Source organism: Telopea speciosissima, chromosome 5 (genome assembly GCF_018873765.1).
Source record: "Telopea speciosissima isolate NSW1024214 ecotype Mountain lineage chromosome 5, Tspe_v1, whole genome shotgun sequence".
Lineage (NCBI taxonomy): Eukaryota > Viridiplantae > Streptophyta > Magnoliopsida > Proteales > Proteaceae > Telopea > Telopea speciosissima.
In genome coordinates this window covers 24,988,924-25,010,390 of record NC_057920.1, presented here as the reverse complement: position 1 = coordinate 25,010,390, position 21,467 = coordinate 24,988,924, and the positions used below count along the sequence as shown (strand labels likewise).

General features: G+C 43.6%; 1 protein-coding gene across 1 annotated transcript in view; it reads right to left on the bottom strand.

Moving 5' to 3' along the window:
- Positions 1–441: 441 nt before the first annotated feature.
- Positions 442–21,467, bottom strand: part of LOC122662654 (cycloartenol synthase 2) — a 41,293-nt gene continuing 20,267 nt past the window's right edge. Inside the window, exons 7-12 of the mRNA XM_043858357.1 lie at positions 2,566–2,754; positions 2,226–2,339; positions 1,899–2,021; positions 1,672–1,794; positions 1,489–1,587; positions 442–648 (exon numbers count right to left, since the gene is read on the bottom strand). Of these exons, the coding sequence (XP_043714292.1) occupies positions 457–648; positions 1,489–1,587; positions 1,672–1,794; positions 1,899–2,021; positions 2,226–2,339; positions 2,566–2,754 (840 nt within the window). The 3' untranslated portion in view covers positions 442–456. The remainder of the gene's footprint in view (positions 649–1,488; positions 1,588–1,671; positions 1,795–1,898; positions 2,022–2,225; positions 2,340–2,565; positions 2,755–21,467) is intronic.

Genomic DNA, 21,467 nt, shown 5'->3' with positions numbered 1-21,467 from the left:
GCACCAAAGTGGCGTTTGTTCATTCTCAAGCTCCCTCTTTCTAATCATCTTTCATATTTCTCTGCAAACTAGATTACATTGCCAATTGGTTGCTTCTTGTTGCGGCACTGTGATACGCACGCGAGCTTATCGGCTATTCACAAAAAAACAGAAATGCTGAACTCAAGTTTTTAACTAAAATAGTGATCCATAAATATCAATTAGAATTGGAAAAAGGAAGAAATCTGCCAGATAATAATGGGAGTCACCAAGATGGTAGAATAACTGTAGAACAACAGGGAGAGTGGTAATCATCTATCCATGTCTAGGCATCTAAAATTCTGCTCAGAAAGAGATTCTGCTCTTCTCATAGCTAGGCACATGCCACACGTGCTAAGCTATCAGATAATACTAAAACATGAGAACAGCTCATTTGCATGAATGTATGTACTATGTTCAAGCATGCACATTCAGATTTCAGAGATGTGGGACTGAACTGCTGGATATATAACTATAGCTATTGAACAACTTCATGTAAGACTGATGGTCCAGATTATAAAGAAAGAATGCACTACTATAAATACAGTGGCATGTAAGCATCATGAACGCTACCTCCAACCACCGGTATGATCTTGTCAATTCATACGTTGCAAAACCACCATCGTTGTTCTGCAGCAGCACCAAGAAATGCACATATAAATGAATTGAAAAGGTTTATTACTTGAAAAAAATAATAATAATAATAACAATAAGACTACAAAGCATTCAGAATAAGACAGCATTACGATATCATTCAGAATATGGTAAAAAGTTGAGCTGCAACATGAAGACACAGGCTCAAGTCTGAAAGCAGCCCACTATGTGCAAAAAATGCTGAAGGTTAGAAACACTTCCACATGTGTATGAAGGCGGGACTGGTACTCTTATATTATCCTTCCATACTCTCAATAACCATCACTTCTGTTCCAACTAAATACTGTAACCTATCGGCATTAAAGCCACGCACCCTACAATTTCTCTCCCTGGCAGATTCTTTTAAAACTGAGGTAGCCAAACAACACTGACAATTCCCTTTTCAACACATTGCCCCACTATCATGTATTCATGTTCTCCATTCTCATCAACCTGAACAAACAAGGAAAAGACTCACAAGCTTACCCCCTCCCCCCACAAAACATTCATCTTCTAAAACCTCAGTGTTCTCCCTCCCATCATATGGGCTACCGGAGATGGCAAATTTACTTGCAAAACTCCTAAAATTTTAAGATTACCATTCAATTTTTGAACTATTATGTCGGCAATCATTTTGCATGCAAAGTTGTGCTCATAGTTAATAATTAGGGACGTATTTGCAAGTATGCTAGTACAAAAAAGTATGTCCCAGTGCATGAGGCTCCTGCAACTGCAGGATCTGGGAGGGGGGAGGGGCAAATGTATGCAGACTTACCCCACATTGCAAGTATGCTAGAAATTTATTATATAATTTTGGATTATTCAGACTTAGGTTACCTGCAGGGAAATAATCACATTTGCAGCATCATATAAGAGCTTTGCCTCTAACGGCTCGCCAACAATTTCTGATGGAATCTTCGATAATAGAAGAGCAGCCTGCAGGGGGGAAAATAACAACAATTACTATAACAAAGAGTCCGGTAGCAATTGAGATATTTTAATTCTGTTCACTGATTCTACCTTTAATCCTTCGGCTGTGCAGTCAGAGATCGGCCAACCATGATCTGCAGTTGAAAAAGGCCATGCACCTCTAGAAATATGTCGATACCAAAAATTTAGATCACCTGGGCAGTCTTCTAAAACCTTCAAAAAAAAAAAAAAAAAAAATCAAACAAGAGTGAAAAGGCAGGGAACAATATGATTAAGAATATAGAAAATGTTGCCTGTTGAAGATAACAGAAGAAAACCTGTGTTTTTTTTATGTACCCATGTGCTTTTCTAAGAGTTGAACCATATTCTTCAACAAGGTCAGTTGCAATAATTGCTTGAACAGCAAAAGCAGTGTCCCATAACTGACTTCCATTATACCCCTGTATTATGACGGACATAGGATATAGAAGCCAAACTTTGTAAGCTTGGATGAAATAGTGAAATAGAGTTAGTTTTCAATGCAACAAGCCATTGAAATAATCATAGATTTTGCAGCTTGAGTGATGGATTAAACAAAACATATTGCAGAAGAGAATGATAAGATCCACCCAATGATATTTACTGACTGGTTGTTATCTTCAGACCTGCATTTTCATGCCATCTTCAGCAAGCCACAAGTAATCAAGGATTCTGGGGAGATGCAACTTGAATGCCTCTGAGTTTGGATCTTCCACCCAGCAGCAAAGCATATTTAAAACCTGTATTACATTAATCAAGCTCTCGAAAACCTTTAACAGAATTATAACTAAATAATCTAATGTTCTTAGTTATTAACCAATTAGAGTAATCAAGTTACTGGATGGACACTTGACAGTTCATAGCATATTTTATCTGTTTTCAGCTGCAACTGAATGTTCAATGCTCCAATCAAAGATAGAAATTATAACTTTAAGAAGAGCACTATAGGAATCTTCCAATTCATACCTTGTTTACTGGACCTATGCATATGTATCGAGTATTCTCATCTTCATAATGTATGTGCTGAATTGCAGTGAGCAAAGCTTTCTCTCTCAACCTTTTTCCTGGCCAACACGTTAGTATAGGCTCAACAAACTTGTGAAGAGATCCCCAAAGGATATCCTGTACAAGTGGATGTGGGTAGTATAGATCTTCCTGCAACAAGAATGAATTGTATCCTCATGCTGACACAATACGATAGCAAGAAGCATGGAAAAAGGTGCAACAAAGTTATTGAGGAGAACTGTCCCATTTGCGCTCCTTTATAAAAGTTTCTCCCTTATCCAAAGGGAACTAATTATGGCACTTGACAATGTAAGAAAATCCAGAACAATGAATGAGAAAAATCAAGTATAAAATACGAGCAAAAAACAAAGCACCAACATTCTTCCTCAACAAATAGAAATAGTCTCCCATTCTTCATTCGGATAATTAGTTTCATTTCTCAAAACATTTTCTGCTTTTAAATTATTTTTTTTTTGGCGGGGGGGGGGGGGGGTGAGGGGGGGTAGGGGGTTGGACATGATATTTTTTTCCAAACTTTGCCTGGAGCTTCCACAGCATACAAGTGATTCTTATCTCCAATCTCATGAATTAAGTAGAAGTGGATCACATTCATGGAGCGAAATGACCTTTACATATTCCCAGCCTTTATAACAATAACAATTTTAATGATGACAGTGAAAATCTTACAATGGTAGTAAGTGAAAGTATTTCCTAAATCGGATTAGAAACGGCTTCTTGTTTGGAGACCTTTTAGAGCCATGTGGATGGCTATAAGGTCAATCCAACCATTGGATAGATGGAGCACCCCTTGGATTGTCTGGAGGTTAAACTTTGCGGTCCATCTCTGTTAGAGTTTGTGTAATAAGGGTACTTTAGGAACTAGTCTTTTGTCTAGTTGCCTTATATTGTATTTTTCTCCTTTTTATCTTTTTTACCTTTTACCTCCCTAGGGATGTGGATGTAATATCTTTCTTATTGTCAATGAATTAATATAGCTGTGTGGAGAATACTCTCCAATACAACACATTACCACCGAATCTTCTTCTCCTCCCTCCCTCTTCGTCTTTCAACTTCTTCTCCTTCTCGTACTTGCATTCACAACCTAAAATCCAACTTGGTATCAGAGCTCTCAGGTTTGAGAGTTGTATTCCTCTTCTTGCTTCTTTTTTCCTCTCTTTGGAATCCTAGGGCACAAGGGAATCCAAGAAGGAGGTTACTATGTGAAACACTTGAAGAAGTATGAAATAGATTTCGTACAACCTATTTAGATGTTTGAAGTTGATATTTGAGCTTTATTGAAGCTCACATGCAGATTTGAAGCCCACCAAGCTGCTCCTAGTATTACCGCCAGCTCCCTGTTGCAGGCTCTATTCTCTCTCTCTCTCTCTCTCTCTCTCTCTCTCAGCATGTGTTTGGGCTTGGGAATGGACCACTAGAATCGCCCAAGGGTTATTGTTATGCTCTATGTCCTTATTTGTTGATTGAAGAAGCTGTTTGAGCATAGCTCCTTCTTGTGGGATCTGCCAGGTAAAACCGATAGTCTTTTTCCCCTTTTCTTGCATTTGGAATGCAATGTGTGACTTCCTTGGTTGAGAAATGGTTATGGAATGTTTTGTTTGGAGTTTTTGAGTTGGTTTGAGTTGGTGCTACTCCTTGGAGAGTGTTAGAATGGAATTTATCAAAGTTGGTACTTATTTTCTACTTGGCTAGGACTCTTTTCTCGTGTTGGATTGCATATTTGGGTTGAGTATGTACTCCCCACTTGGTTGGGATACCTTCGTTTATGGTCAAGTACCGTTTTTTCTACAATATGGCTGATTCAGATGTCTCTGGGCTTGGTTCGGCTGATTCACAGCCTACTCTGGTAGCCCCTCAGTTAGTTTTTGAGAATCCACATACACAAATCTCCATTGTGAAGCTCGATAACACCAACTACTTGGACTGGTCTCACTCAGTGAAGCTTTCCCTTAGGAGCAAAGGGAAACTTGGGTATATTATAGGTGCTATTACAGCCCCAGAGCCTGGCTCTCCTACCTATTAGAATGGGAGACCGAAAATTCCACAGTCATGACTTGGCTGATTTTCTCCATGAAGCCCGAGTTGGGAGAAGGTTTATGCGAAAGGAAACTACCAAGGTAATTTGGGATTATGTCTCCAAGACCTTTGATAGGGTGGGTGACTCTACCAAGGTCTACCAGCTTCTCCAAAAAACTATTACAATGCGGCAAGGTGACAGGACCCTTTCTGAGTACTATAATACCTTTATTCGTCTCTAAGAGGAGTATAACCACTACAAGGATCTTCAACTGACCAACCCAGAGGATGAAGAGAAGGTGTATCGCACTCTTGAGGAGAGTGTCCTCATTTTACTTAGTATCTTGAACCCTGACTATGAACCAATCAAGATCCAGATTTTAGGTCGGTCCCCTCTTCATTCTCTTGACGAGGTCTGTAGCTACTTACAAAGTGAGGAGACTCGGCGTGTGGTCATGGAACCAGCATCATCACTTGAGAGGTCTGCTCTCACTTCTAGTTCTCATAGAGACTTTTGTGGAGTTGGTAGAGGCCAAGGGCCTAACCGTGGGGAAGACAGAGACAGATTTCGATGCAATCATTGTGGGAGATTTGATCATACTAAAGATAGGTGTTGGAGTCTTCATGGCCGTCCTCCTGGTACATACCAGTGGTGGCCGTAGAGGAGGAGCTCGAGCACACTCTGTGATGACTAAGGCAGATGCTAGGGAGTATTTGAAATTAGTGGAAAGTCAAAAGTCAACGCACTCATGCTATCCACTCAATTAGGGCTTTTTTATAGGATTATTTTTGTCTAAAGGTGGGGCATGTAGTGTGAAATCCACTGTAAATTTGAACTTTGGAACTTGTGTGATTTCAAGTTCCAGTTCAGTATCTATGGTTGCTTCGATGCTGTGGGCTGCATCAGTAGAGGATGCAGATCAACTCCTCGACTCACCTATGGAGGATTCCAGGGAGTCTTCATAGCTTGCTATTCTGGAGTCTGAGAATCCTGCCGGTACCTTGCACCAGAGTTACCTGTGTCAGATCTGCTGGCTCGAGCGTATGCAGAATCTTTCCATTTCCTAATCCAATTGTAAGTTGTAATCTATCCTTGTGTATATTATGTAATATTGATAAATTAGTATATATAGGGACAGAATGGTAACTGTTGTCTATGGGACCCACGTCCCCAGTGGGGAATCCAGTTCCCTGTAGTTTACCCAGTTGGATTTCCCCTGGTGTCATATGACATCATCATATGGTTAAATATAGCTAATTAACTAATTAATTCTAATTAGAATTAGTTTTAAGAAACTGTTTTAAAAATCTGTTTTTGATTAACTTGGCAAACATGCCTTAGTAGAATTCAATTATATAAACCACAATTAGTGCTATTCGTTCATTATACAAACTAAGAGAATCGATTCAGCCTAGAACCTTGGAGAAAGAAGAGGAAGGAAAGGAGAAAAGAGAAGAAGAAGAAGGGAAAGGATGACTTACCTTAGAGATTTGATCTTGGGACTGAGTTGGGAGCTTGGATACCTCCATTAAAGGCCTTGGAACATTCAATCAAGGCTACCATCTATCAATTCCATCTGTTGTATCAGGTAGGCCATGAATTACTGCTGTATCTTCCTTCTTCCTCTTATTTCTCTTATCCCTAATTAGGTCTTAAACCCAATTCAGCCTTTAAATCATAGATTAGCTTAGAAATTGACCAAATCCTATAATTTACCCTTGAAATTAGACCAATTTTGGTTTAGGTAGTGATATAATCTGAGGATTACATATTACTTTTCAATTTCAGCTGAAACATACAATCTAATTAACCCTAGGATGGTAAATTAGGTTTAGTTAACCAGATTCCCAAATTGGTTTATGGTTTTTGAATTAAACTATCAAATTCTATTGACCCACCTTAAATTAGGTCCAAAACCTAAAATTGGGAGCTTGCATGTCAAGATCCATGAATTACAGACAAAACCCAAATTCTGACTTTTGGACCGGATGGAGTTGCAGACCTGCAACCGATCGACCGTAGGGTTTTGGCTTTGAATCCGGTCCATGATTTTAACCTTATTTTGAACCCCTAATGCTTGGATTTTGATGTAGGACTCCTCCTATGTCTAATTTGTGATGTTTTGTGTCTAATTAGGGCTGTGTAATCCTGTCTTTGTATGGTTTATCTGGAGTATTAGAATTCTGCTGGGCTAGACTAGTCTGTTATCTCAGGTAAGGGAAATTTGAACTTAATTTGGTGTGTTTGTGGACTTAATTGTTATTTGTTAGGTATGCCATACCATGCATCATCAATACAACTCAGATCATGTAGTTTGTTAGCTCTTACTTCTTTGCATTAGATGCATGTGAATTAGGATGCATTGGCATGTTGCATTGCACTGATACTTTACTTGGAACTGTATGAATGATGATGATGTACTGGTCAACATACTATTACCTTATTGATACATATGCCATCATGTTAGACTGCATATGGTTAGGATTGACATAGCCCAGTACTACATCTCATACCAACAGGGGAGAGGTGTTGGATAACCCGTGGTAGGTCCAAAGGGATAATTCCAGAATGCCATCCACTGTCCCATTACCGAAGAACATTACAGGTGTGGGAACAAACAATAGGGTTAGTCACTGGGGGTCCGTTAACGTCAGATGTATGATGCTTGAGCTGCCAAATCTCCACCGTAGTAGAATGGTTTCGCTCGGGTGATCGACGTCTGGTTATGTGTTTCCGGGACCTAAGCTAGCATTCTATTACAGTAGTACTTATACAGTTATACCTCATGAGACCTAGTATTCATGTTAGGAGCATGCTTATTTTAGGTCATTCATCATGGCATCTGCATGTGCTTGCATGTTTTTCCTTGCTAGGCTCAGTGGAGCTCACCCCCGTGGATATCCCTACTTTTAAGATGATACTTCTGTTCAAGGTACTAAAACTCGGGTCTCGGCACCAACTCGGCTCTTGGAAAAACCGAGACGAGTCGAGATCTCGTCGAGTTGGTGCATTTTTTTTTTTCCAACTCGAAGCCTCAACTTTGGATCAACCCGAGATCCGAGATCTCGCCGAGATATATCGAGTTTTGCCGAGTTAGGTAAGGTATTTAAGTGGTAGGTCGCCCAGGTAGGTCAAAAAAATGGGTCGAAACCGAGATCCAAACCGAGATCCGAGATCTCGCCGAGATATTACACTTTTGAGACTCGCAGGCAGTCTCGGCTCGGCTTTTCCAAAAACCAAGAAACTTGGCGAGATCTCGCGAGTTCTCGTACAATGCTCCTGCTGCTATTGCTGGTGTTTTTGTGGGAGTCTCTTCTGCTCAGGACACTCCTTCAGTTCTTGGAGTTGATAATCCTCTTGTGGTGGAGCACGATGTCTCGTGCTCATGTGACGACCGCTCGTTCTCTTGAACTGCCTGACAGACAGGCTATCTCCTCCCTTTTTATTATAACACTTTCATATACAGAGACTATTGTAGATATGTCTTTTGGTTTTGAATTATTGTGTGGGATTGACTTGTAACTCAACTTCACTGTTACATACATATAACAGCTTTATCACTAGATTCCTTATTATTGCCTTATTCTTTAATATTTAAATTGCTTCCGCTGCGTTTAAATTCTGTATTGTGATAATGATTGTAAATAGGGTATTGCACTTGCGATCCTGGTGGGTTGGTTGGATGTCAGAGACATCCAGTCACACTTGGCCCTTATGAACCGGGCCAGGGTGTGACATGTAGGGTAGAAGTGGTGTACATAACATGAAAAAATCAAAAGCTCTGCCCTCCCTCTCTATCTATCGAAGGGATGGAAGGGTAAAGGCCTTTGGTGTCCCCTCCAGTCAAGAATTGGGGCCTCACAATCACTAGCCAACCCACATAGCACACAGGATGATTCCACCTTGGAAGATGCAGTGTGTCGTAGGTTCATGTCACATCTGGGCACATCTTCTTCTATACCTAGAGTGGCCAGTTCCTCTTCATCCTCCGCTTTGCAAGTCTCCACATCCGCTTCAACTGCAACCCAGTCTTAGGTTATTAACTCTGAAGCCACTGACCACATGACTGGTACATCTCACTATTATGATTCCTACACCATTTGTTCTGGTAAGGATAAGGTTATTTGAGTTGATGGCTCCCTTTCCTCCCTTTCTGGTAAGGGCAACATTCCTGTTACATCGTCCATTTCTCTTGTTTCCGTCCTTCACGTCCCTAACCTTACTACTAATCTTTTATCTATGAATCATTTGACTAAATCCCTGAACTGTTGTGTCACTTTTTTTCCTTCTCACTGTCTTTTTTAGGATTTAGTGACGAAGAAGATTATTGGCAGTGGACTTGAGGAGAAAGGCCTTTACCTTTTTTAACCTTTGTTGCCCATAACTCAGTCCTATGGGTGTGGACGTAATGATAGTAGTTCTGTAGATTCTGTTATGTTATGGCATCGTCATCTTGGCCATCCATCTTTTGTTGTAATGAGGAAACAATTACCTCATTTATTTTCTTCTTTTGTTTCTTCTCGTGTTTTTTCAATGTGAACCATGTATGTTAGCCAAACATTGTCGTTCATCTTAACTATATTAAGGCAATAGATCTACTACTCCCTTCCATATTGTGCGTACGGATGTTTGGGGACCCTCTTCTACTACCTCTTTATTTGGCTATCGTTACTTTGTTTCATTTGTTGGTGACTTTTCTCGCACTACTTGGACTGTTCTTATGAAGCATAAAAGTGATGTCTGTGATGCATTTAAGAATTTTTATCAAATGATTCTTACTCAGTTTGATACTCAAATCAAAATTGTTCGTTCTAATAAACGGGGGAATACATGTTTAGTGGCCTCCAAACCTTCTTTGCTAATAATGGAATTATCCATCAGCTAGCGTGTGTTAATACATCCCAACAAAATGGGGTTGCTGAGAGGAAAAATCACCATTTATTGGAGGTCACCCGTAGTTTCTTATTTAGCACGCATGTTCCTAAGACCTTCTGGTCTGATACTCTTCTCACTACTTCCTTTCTCATAAACCGCATGCCTACAATACTCCTTGATTCCAAATCTCCCTTAGAAACCTTATCTCCACAGGTTTCTGCTTTCTCCCTTCCTCCCAAAGTCTTTGGATGTGTTTGTTATGTACATGTTAACAAACCCTCTCACACTAAACTTGATCCCAAAGCTCTCAAGTGTCTCTTTCTTGGGTATTCTTTTACTACCAAAGGCTACAAGTGTTATCACCCTTCATCTCGTCGGTGTCCCTTCTCCAAAGATGTCACCTTCCTTGAATCTGTCCCCTTCTTTGCCCCTTCTCAGCATCCTCTTCAGGGGGAGAATTGTGGAAGTGAATAGGCTATTGATATTTCCTTTCTTTCTCCTCTACCTATCTCTCCTTTTATGTTTGACATTGGAAAACACAGAGCAATGGATGTGGTCCATACTAATGATCAATCAAGTGTTGATCATAACAATGAAAAAGAAGTAGTTGTGTACAAAAGGGGTGAATGCTTGAAGGGAAAGAAGACCTGCCAATAGTCCTCTTTGGATCCACATTCTGAGACCCATTCTCCTCAGTCAGGTGACATCCCTTCTCTTCCTTCTGATTTAGACCTTCCTATTACTATTTGAAAAGGAAAAAGAGCTCGTACTAATCCTATAGCCTTGTTTGTTTCCTATTATGCTCTCTCTCCTACAGGTCTTGCCTTTAATGTTGCTCTCTCTTCTATTTCTATTCCCAAGAATGTCACTAAGGCTATGTCTAATCCACAGTGGAAACAAGCTATGTCTGAGGAGATGATGGCACTTGAGAAAAATGATCCTTGGCAATAGGTAGATCTTCTCCAGGGACGAGTCAAAGTTGGATGCAGATGGGTCTACACAATCAAGTATCAATCTGATGGTACAGTTGAAAGGTACAAAGCAAAGTTAGTGGCCAAGGGGTACAATCAAGTCTATGGAATAGACTATCATGAGACATTTGCTCATGTAGCTAAGCATAGCTCTATAAGAGTTCTACTATCATTGGCAGCCAATAAAGATTGGCCATTATATCAGTTAGATGTGAAGAATGTCTTCCTTCATGGCGACTTGGAAGAGGAAGTGTACATGCAAACTCCACTAGGTTTCAAAATACGTTCAGCTGAAGGGAAAGCGTGTCTTCTCAATAAGGCACTATATGGTCTCAAACAGTCACCAAAGGCATGGTTTGAGCAATTCTGACAGGCTATTCTGAAGAATGGATATTCCTAAAGTCAAGCTAACCACACTCTCTTTACCAAGTGGGGTAATGGTACCATCACAACTGATGCAGTTGTCTTAGCCTGGCTGGACCAGCATGACCCACTTTGGAAGCCCAAACCAAGGACTGGTCCTAAACCGGTTTTCTGGTCTGGCAAGGGCTGGAAGTTTTGTTAGGATGCAATATTTGTTTTATTTCACAAGTAGATTACGTAGGAGCTTATTAGGTAGTTTCCTTTTCTTAGATATGGCCTATTTTAGTAGTTTCCATTTTGGGTTGTTTCTATTTTAGTTAGGTTTCTATTCCTATGCAAGACTATTCTCTATTTATTCATTGTAATAGTAGGAGAGTAACAGATTTGCAGATTTGATTAATGGAAGTTATTTGTGAAGCTCTTTGAGAATGTGTGTATGGTGATTTCCCTCTTCCCTTTCCCCTCCTTTCTTCTAATTCTTCTACTGTTCTCTCTGTGAAGCCCACCATAGCAGACCCCCCTGGTTCTGCATTAACAACCCTTATTGTCTATGTTGATGATATTGTAGACACTGGAGATGACAAAGCTGAGATAAATAGGTTGAAGACCTACTTGGCTCAACAGTTTGAAATCAAAGATTTGGGTCCCTTGAAGTATTTCTTGGGAATTGAAATATCAAGGTCCAAGAGAGGAATCAACATATGTCAACGGAAGTTTGTTCTTGATTTGTTGACACAGACAGGGATGTTAGGCTACAAACCAGCAAATTCTCCTATTGAGTAGAATCACAAACTAGAAGAAGATTGTGGTCCTTCTCTTGTTGATGCAGGAAAGTACCAAAGGCTAGTGGGGAAGCTTATCTATCTCTCTATGACACGCCCAGATATCTCTTATGCAGTGGCAGTGGTGAGCTAATTCATGCATGCCCCCAAGAGTGGCTACTTGGAAGCTGTGTATCGCATTCTCAGATATTTGAAGTCTTCTTCAGGGAAAGTGTTGTTGTATGCAAGACACAATCACTTGAGAGTGGACGGTTTCACTGATGTCGATTGGGCTGGATCCATTACAGACAGAAGATCCACCTCCGGCTATTGTACCTTTGTGGGAGGTAATTTGGTTACATGGAGAAGCAAAAAACAGCATGTTGTACCCAGATCCAGTGCAGAGGCAAAATTTAGAGCTATGGCTCATGGAGTGTGTGAACTCATATGGTTGAAAAGACTTGTTCAGGAACTGGGATTTGACACTGAAGGCCCTATGAGACTCTACTGTGATAACAAGGCAGCCATCAGTATTGCTCACAATCTGGTGCGACATGACAGAACAAAGCAAATTGAAGTGGATCGACAATTCATCAAGGAGAAGATAGACTCTGCCTGCATTTGTACCCCTTTCCAGAAGACTGGTGATCAACTGGCGGACATCTTCACCAAAGAGCTTACCTCTCTTCAGTTTGGTACCCTCTTATGCAAGCTGGGAATGCATGACATTTATTCTCCAGCTTGAGGGGGAGTATTAGAGTTTGTGTAATAAGGGTACTTTAGGAACTAGTCTTTTGTCTAGTTGCCTCATATTGTATTTTCTCCTTTTTTATCTTTTTTACCTTTTACCTCCCTAGGGAGGTGGATGTAATATCTTTCTTATTGTTAATGAATTAATATAGCTGTGTGGAGAATACTCTTCAACACAACACATTACCACCGAATCTTCTTCTCCTCTATTCTCTAGTCTTCTTCTTCTTCTCCTCCTTCCCTCTTCCTCCTTCAACTTCTTCTCCTTCTCTTACTTGGATCCACAACCTAAAATACAACTATCTCAACCATATGGATCACTGCCTAGCAGTTTTTCCTCCATACATTTCAGCCGTCAAATCAGTGAAAGGATGATCTGACAATTCTAAGCTGTATATGGATGGGGGAGGGCATGTAAATTTTTTATCTATCAAATTTCAAAGCCAACAAATCATATGGCTGCCAGTGCATTTAACCCTTTCCAAGCCATCCAAATCTTAACTAAAATTGTCTTGTTGACTCTGTCATATGGTTTAATGTTTTTCACCAAAACATACCAGGTGAGTTTTGACATTGATGACAAGTCTGCAAATTTTGAGTGTCAAGTAACATGCCATGTGCTAAATATTTAGGTCCATGCTGCATGGACAAGGAAGCCAGTCATCATCTAGAAGTACTCACCTGGAGAAACCAAGCCTAATAACAATAAACATAAGAAAATAATAATAATAATATGTTAGAGTTATGTGTGTAAGGGTAGTTCTGTCATTGTCTTATTATAAGACATGACTTAGTTGTTATTTACTCTTTCTTTTTATTTCTTCTTTCCTCCCTAGGGAGGCTTATGTAATTTCCAGAAGTTTATTAATTAAGTTATTATGTGTGTTGAGAATCACTCAACACATAATCGATTCTCTCCCAATCTCTCTTCTCTTCTTCTCTTCTCTCCTTCCTCTTCCTTTCTCTTAGCTGTTAACCCTTTGATATCTCATTAGAATCGATCCATTGAAGATTTAACTTAATAAAGGGTGGTGATCTGACTTCACAGCAGCCGGAAAGGGGTTGCTGCTGCCTAGCTTTCCTGCACTACGGCAGCATCTTTTGGCCTCCAAATTTGTGGACATGTTTTTCATGTCATCTAATCATGTCTTGATTTTCATCTCAGTCCAACATTGATAAATATCAGAAAAAGGGATTGAAAATTTGTTGACAGACAACATTGAAAAGGGGTCCTGTTTGGGGGTTGGGGCATACAGTTGCGATAGGCCACCAAATTTGACATGCCTATCCAAGAAATTCCCCATTTATTTGAAAGTCTGAATGACCACATGTCCAGTACATGAGTATGTAGCGGGAAACCCTTTTGGCCAAGGGACAGATCCATTATTCCATAATAATTTTAGAAATAAAAAGAGGCCTCTTAAATAGATTGGAGAACTCTGTCACAAGTACAACTTGCCATGTGGCAAACATGTGTGGGTCCATACAGTAGACGATCCTCACGCATTTAAATAGTCAAGTATCAACTCGAAAGAAGTAGTGAAACTACCTTAAAAGTGAGTTCAAAATGATAGAATTACAAAAATGCCACTGGATAAGAGTTGATTCTTTTTTTATTTTTGGATAAATAGCATTCTTGCAATTATAGAAAACTTTAAAATAAGTTTTAACCACTAACTAGTTACTAGTTGATTAGGAAGGCGGTGGAGAATTGTTGGTTCTCTATTGTGTTGGGTGGCAGTCAGTCCGGTTTTTTCAAGTCCTCTACGGGGGTGAGGCAAGGGGATCCGTTGTCTCCAGCCCTTTTTATTTTGGCGGAGGAAGTGTAAAGCAAGGGCATAAAAAATCTGTTCATGGAGGGGCACGCTTCTTACTACAGGCTGCCAAGGGGATGCCCTGGAATTTCGCACAGCCTTTTTGCGGATGACACCATTATCTTCACCAGGGGTTTGAAGAACTCGCTCAAGCAAATTATGGGGTTTATAGGCAGATATGAAGGTTTCTCAGGGCAGCTGGTGAACAGGCAAAAAAGCTGTTTTGTGTTGGGTAGCAAGGCCTCCTTGGCAAGGGCCCATATGATCGGGGCGGTGACAGGTTTCTCTAGAAAGACGCTCCCCATCACCTACCTGGGAGCTCCTCTGTATGTAGGCAGGCTTAAAATTTGCTTTTTTGATGATCTAGTTGGAAAAATAAGAAACAAAGTGGCAGGCTGGAAGGGAAGGCTACTTTCTGCTGGAGGTCGGATTACACTCCTAAAGCATGTACTCGCCTCTATTCCCATACATGTTCTAGCAACAATTAATCCTCCTAAGGCTGTTATTAAAAGGCTTTATGGGATTTTTGCTGATTTCCTCTGGGGCTGTTCTGAGTGGGGGAAGCGAAGACATTGGGCGTGCTGGCGGAAGGTCTGCAAGCCCTTTCATGAAGGGGGCTTGGGAGTTCGGCTGCTGGAAGATGTTGGTCTCTCGCTTCGACTTAAGGGCCTTTGGAAAGTTTTCACTCAGTGCTCTCTTTGGAGTGAGTTCTTCAAGGCAAAGTTCTTTAGGAATTCACATGTTGTGCTGGTTGGTGGTCAGGGATTGGGTTCGAAATCTTGGCGTAATACTTTGGCCTACAAGGATTTTCTGTTTCACAGGTCAAGATGGCTGCTTGGCTCGGGTAACATCTCCTTTTGGCTGGATAATTGGACGGGTGTTGGCCCTCTTCTAGACCATGTTGACAACACGCTGCAGGTGGATCTGGACTTGAGAGTCAAGGATGCCTTGGGGGAGGACGGGGTTTGGAGGCAAGAAATTCTTGATGTCATTGACTCAGTGGCTGCCAGGGATAGCGTTTCTCTCCTTATGTTTGCTCCCTCTGATAGATGTGATGTGCTCGCTTGGACCCTCTCTTCTTTTTTCTTTTTCTTTTTTTTCCTTTTTTTTTTTTTATTTTTATTTTTTTTTTAACCCGAATATTACCTGGGGCCCGGGCTGGCCCCTGAGCTTTTATTAGATATCAAAAAAAATAAAGAATACAGGGGGGGATGTACCACCTTACCCCAACCCACGCCTCTAAGAATTCACTCAACTCAAGACAGCCTAAGCAGCCCTTACAAGCAGAAATAGCACAAAAGCCTAACATCTAAGAATAGGCAGTCCTACTTTGTCCTCACGAAGGATGCTTTGCAGGGGTCCCATGGGTATGCTCCCAGGCCGAAACCTAGCGGAAGCCACAGTAACACAAGACAAATTGGCCAGCTAGTCTACCGCCCTGTTGCTCTCTCTGAATGTAAAAGACACATGTGCCCGTGTGGAATCAACCAGCTCCAGAATCTCCTTAAAGCAATACCAACCCTCCCACAACTTGCATCTCCTCATATTAACAACCCTTACTGTTGTCTTGGAGTCAGAATTTACTACCACATCCCACAAACCCATCTCTTTGCATATTTTCAGACCATCCCTCAGAGCCCTCAGCTCTGCCAGTGAGTTCGTACAAGGACCATAAAAACTAGAAAAGGCAGCCAGCACATCCCCATTCCGGTCCCTAATCATCCCTCCCCCGCCACCCGGGCCAGGGTTGCCTCGGCAGGCACCATCCACATTCAACTTAACCGAAGCAAAAGGGGGGCACCAATACACAGGATATGGACGTTTCCTCCTGCGGATTGGTGCCGATAAGCCCAAACACTGCAGCAATAAACTGTCCCTAACTGAAGCATGACAACCAATCTTGGATGGGTAGGAAAGCTCCCTAACCCATCTCTTAATGCACTCGATTAAAGTACTAGCTGTCCTCCTCTGTTCACCATGCCTTCTGTTATTTCTTTCCTTCCAAAGTTCCCAGACGATCAGAGATGGCAGAAGCCCTGTGATATACGCGCTGAGGCAGTGGCTGCCCGCCAACCCCTGCCAAAGCAAAATCCTGTCTGGCACCCTGGCCAGGGAGAACGGCGATGTCAAACATACGGGAGAAGTGTCGCCAGACTTTGGTGGCTGTTCCACCATCAACCAGGCAATGATTTGTTGTTTCCATCTGTGGTCTACCGCAACAGGAGCACTTTGAAGCCAGGGGTATGCCCATCGCCATTACGGCGTCGTCAGTTGGAATCCTCCCATTCAAAAGCTGCCAAGAAAAATAGCCTATTTTCACCGGGAGAGCTTGATTCCATATCCATTTCGCATATGCTACCGTTGGGGCCCCACCCCGCACTTTATTCCAAACAGCCTTGGTGGTGAACAAACCATTACTAGAGGGGGTCCAAGCCAACACATCCTCGCCTTCCGACAGGACAAAAGAGCCTGAAGCGATACAATCTCTCGCAGTCGCTGAATCAATGCTATCCAACACGCCCTGCCTCCAAGAGCCATCCCCACACACTGCATCCTTTACACGAAGCCCCAAGTCAACCAGGAGCCCATTGTCCACAGCATCTACCAACGGACCAAACCCCATCCAATTATCCAGCCAAAATGAGATGTTGCCACTGCCTAGTAACCATCTAGAGTTGCTCAACAGGAGATCCTTATAGGCTAGTGTTTCCCGCCAGGATTTCGACCCAGCCCCCATCGACCCTACTAATTCCACATGTTGATTCTTAAAGAACTTGGCCTTAAAAACTCACTCCATAACGACCTTTCCATAAGAATCCTCCACAGCCCCTTTAGCCTCCACAACCCCTTTAGCCTAAGGGATAAAACTACATCCTCCAGCAGTCTAATCCCCAGCCCACCTTCCTCCTGCGGTCTGCAAATCTTCTGCCAGCTAACCCAGTGCTTCCGCTTACCCCATTCTGAACTGCCCCAAAGAAAATCAGCAAAGAGTCCATAAATTCTGCGCAATACTGCCTTAGGCGGCGCCAGCGTGGCAAGAACGTGAATGGGGATCGACGAGAGCACATGCTTTAAGAGAGTGATTCTGCCACCTGCAGACAACAACTTTCCTTGCCAGCCTGCTACTTTGTTCTGAATCTTCTCAACCAGCCCATCAAACAGACAGATTTTGAGCCTTCCCGAATGCAGCGGAGCTCCCAAGTAGGTGAGAGGAAAAGACTTTTGAGCGAACCCAGTAATCTCCCCTACAACTCGGGCCTTTGCAGGAGACGCCCAGTCACACAGCACAAAACAGCTCTTTTGCCTATTTATCAACTGGCCCGAAAAACCTTCATTTCTGATAAGGAACCCCATTATCTGCTTGAGAGAGCCCTTCAGCGCCCTAGAGAAGATAATAGTATCGTCCACGAAGAGACAATGTGTAACCCCAAGACATCCTCTTGGCAGCTTAAAATAGGAGGCATGCCCTCTGCAAACAAATTTCTAATTCCCCTGCTTAGTACCTCCTCTGCAATGATAAAGAGAGCCAGGGATAGGGGATCCCCTTGCCTCACCCCTCTTGGCGACTTGAAGAAGCCTGACTGTCTGCCCCCCAGAACTGTAGAGAACCAGCAGTTAACCACCATCTTCTTGATCAAGCTGATCCAAACATCGCTAAACCCAAAACCAAAAAGGACCTTCCAAAGAAAGACCCACTCCAGCCTGTCATAGGCCTTAGCCATATCAAGCTTAAGTAGCACATTGCCTCCCCTGGTTTTTCTGTTGATGTCATGGGCCATCTCTTGGACAATGGAAATATTGTCATGTATGCTTCTGCCCTGCACAAAAGCCCCTTGCTCCTCTGCAATGATGGAAGGGAGGATGCCTGCAAGCCTGGATGCAAAATCTTGGCAATAATCTTATAAGCAAAGTTGCACAGGCTAATGGGCCGAAGATCCGACATTACCTCAGGGTTCTCCTTCTTGGGGATGAGCACCAGATTGGCAGAAGTGAAGCTCCTAGGCAGCTCTCCTCCCTCAAAGAATTCATGGACAGCAGCCAAAACATCCTTGCCAACCACGTCCCAGCAAGATGTGAAAAAGTAACCAAAGAAACCATCCGGTCCCGGCGTACTATCACAAGACAAGGAGAAGACCGCCCCCTTGACCTCATCCATTGATGGCATCACAAGAAGAGCAGCACTGTCAGCATCAGAGACTACCTTGGGAATCAGAGTAAGCAGGCCCTCGTCCACCAAACAGCCCTGAGTGGTAAAAATGTCTGAGAAGTGCCTCACCGCCTCCGCATGTATCCCCTCCGGGTCTGTGACCCAAGCACCATCCCCCCCTTTAATTCTCAGAATATTGGCCTGCCTCCTTCTGATGTTAACCATAGAGTGGAAGAACTTCGTGTTACGGTCCCCCTCCTTAAGCCAAGACACCCTGGACAACTGCTTCCAGAAGATTTCCTCCTGCAATAACATCTCTTGTAAACCCTCCCTAGCCCTTTGCAAAGCATCCCTGGACTCATCAAAGGCCTGCAGATCAAAAGCCAATTCAGCTCTGCTCACCGAGTCCTCCGCATCCCTAACCTTCTGGTGTATGTTGCCATAGACTTCCTTGTTCCATCTTCGCAGAGCACCACGAAGGGACTTGAGCTTCTGGAATAAAACAAAAAGGGGAGAGCCAAAAGCCGGCAAGTTCCACTGGTCCTTCACAAAGTTATAAAAGTCTGGGTGCCGAAGCCACATCTGTTGAAATTTGGAGGAAGGGGAATGAAGGCCAGCAGTCTTGAACGCCAGGCCAATGGGCGCATGGTCAGAGCAAGTCCTGTTGAAATGGGAGACAGAGCTGCTTGGAAACTCATTTAACTAAGCAGTGTTAACCAGGAAGCGATCCAACCTAGCCAACACCCTTCGAGCACCAACCTGGTTATTCGACCAGGTAAACATGTTACCAACATAACCCGCATCAACAAGACCAGCCCGGCTCATAAAGGTCCCAAACTCCTCCAGGGCGAGAGAACAAGCCGGTCTTCCTCCTATCTTCTCCAGCGGGGACACCATTGCATTAAAATCTCCACCCACCACCCAAGGCATAGTAACAGCCCGAGAAAAGAACTCGAGCCTCCCCCACAGCTCCCTTCGCTCCATGACCGAACACCGGCCATGGACAAAAGAAACAAGAAACCTACCTCTGCTGTCATCTTCACATTCAAGAGTGAGAAACTGATCATGTTCCTCCATCACTTTGACCTTCAAGGAAAACTTCCAGAATACCCAAATTCTGTCCATCAAGTGCAACGAATCCATCCCAATTTTCCGCAACACCAAGCGTGCTTTCGCTGCTTGGGCCTTGGGTTCAGCCACTGCTACGATATCCACCTTTTCTAAGGTGATTAAAGCTTTCAGCCGCCTAATAGTAGGTTTGTTTTCAACACCCCAAGCATTCCAAAAAACACAGCTCATGAGGAAATATTGCTAGGGGTGACTGTCGATCGCATCGATCTAGTGACTCTCCTTTTGGCTCCCTCTCCGGAACGCCTACCACGCCTTACCTTTCTAATTTTCTTTCTGTCATACACCTTGGCAGCACTGAGATAGGCAGTTTTTGGGTGCCTACGGCTCCTCAAACCACGTCTTGCAGGAACTGACGCACTTCTCCCAGCTTGCAGCCTCGCAAGAGTGTTGCTAACCCTCCCCCCTCCAGTGTGGCATTGAACTCCCTGAAACTGTCCAGCAAAGCCTGACGCTCCAACACAGGGCCATCCAACCTAGAAACACAGCCATCATCCCTAGACCCCAGAGGTAGCGCTCCCTGATCAAAATAACCCAGGGGCCTGTCACCAACAGAGTGCGAACGCACACCATCGAGCCTCTCAACCACAAACGACAAAGACTGATCCTCCAATCTGCAGTCACCCTTCATGGCCTCATCGGCTTCAACACCAACAATCTCCCCCTCCTCCAATAGAAGGGGTGCATCACCCTTCGTTGCCGCGGGATCCTCCTCCCTTCCAGGTGAAATCTCGAAGCCGCTGTTCAAGCCAATCCCCCCAGCATCGGGAACCTTATGAATACCCGCATCGTCGGTTAAAGCCAAGTTATCAACCCTCGTCTTTTGTGGCATAGGCCTCTAGTGACCTCCCCTCCAGTGGGAGGGCACCGTATGTACCTGCGCAAGCTTTCCGGTAACATCAGCACCTCCACCCGAAGTGCCTTCACCCCTGGGGATGAACACACCAACGCTATCTCTGTCCCCAGCCCCTCCCTGCTCCGCCACTGGGGCTGCTCCCCTGACCTTGTCTGTAGTCCCCTTCTCAGCTCCTACAGCCGCCTTCCTCCGCAAACCTTTCCTACAGACCTCTTTCTGGTGCCCAATCTTCGAACAATTCTCACAATAAGCAGGGCGCCTCTCGAAGACCACCTTCTGATAAAAACCAGATGCACCACACCCAATCCAGATTTGTGTAGGGAGTGAGGCACGAAGATCTACCTCCACGCAAACCCGCGCAGCCACCGTCCTTGTGCAGTTTGCCGTTGCCCCCATCGATACGAAGTGCTCGCCCAATAGCCCCTGCAACAGACTTGGACCCCCTCTTCTGATGGAAGCTTCACTACCAAATCAGCCTGGAATGAAGTAAGGAGTGCTTCTACAGTGATTCCTTATGCGAGGTGGCTTTGGAACCAGGCGGTTCCCCTGAAGGTGGCGTTCTTCTCTTGGCAGCTTCTTAATGGGAAGATCCCCACAGATGATTCCTTAATGTCAGTGGGCATTCCGTTGGCTTCCAAATGCAACTGTTGTGGGAATCCTAGGAGTGAGACCTCTGACCATTGCCTTGTGTCTGGCGGTACGGCTGCCAAGGTCTGGGGGTACTTCTCTAGGCTCTTTGACATCCCTGCAATCCCTTCTCAGGACGTCCGTGGTCGCATTAGACTTTGGCACGAGTCAGCTAGTTGTAGCAGTGCCTGTGCTTTTATTACTGGCATACTCCCTTCCCTGATAGTTTGGGAGCTTTGGAAGGAGAGGAACTCTAGAAGGCATGGGGAAAAGCGACGCACTGCTAATTCGGTGATTGAGTGCATTAAAGCCTGGGTTAAGGAGACTCAGCTCCCTCCCAAGCTAGGTAGGCAAGGTTCGGTCAGAAACAGCCTGATTCTATAGTGTTTTGGCCTAGGGGCCCCAGCACTCAGGTTTTCCCGCCCCACCCCGGTGTATTGGTGTCCCCCTTTTGCCTCAGTTAAGCTCAATGTGGATGGCGCAAGCAGGGGAAACCCTGGCTCAGGAGGGCGTGGGGGCGTAGTTCGGAATTCGAG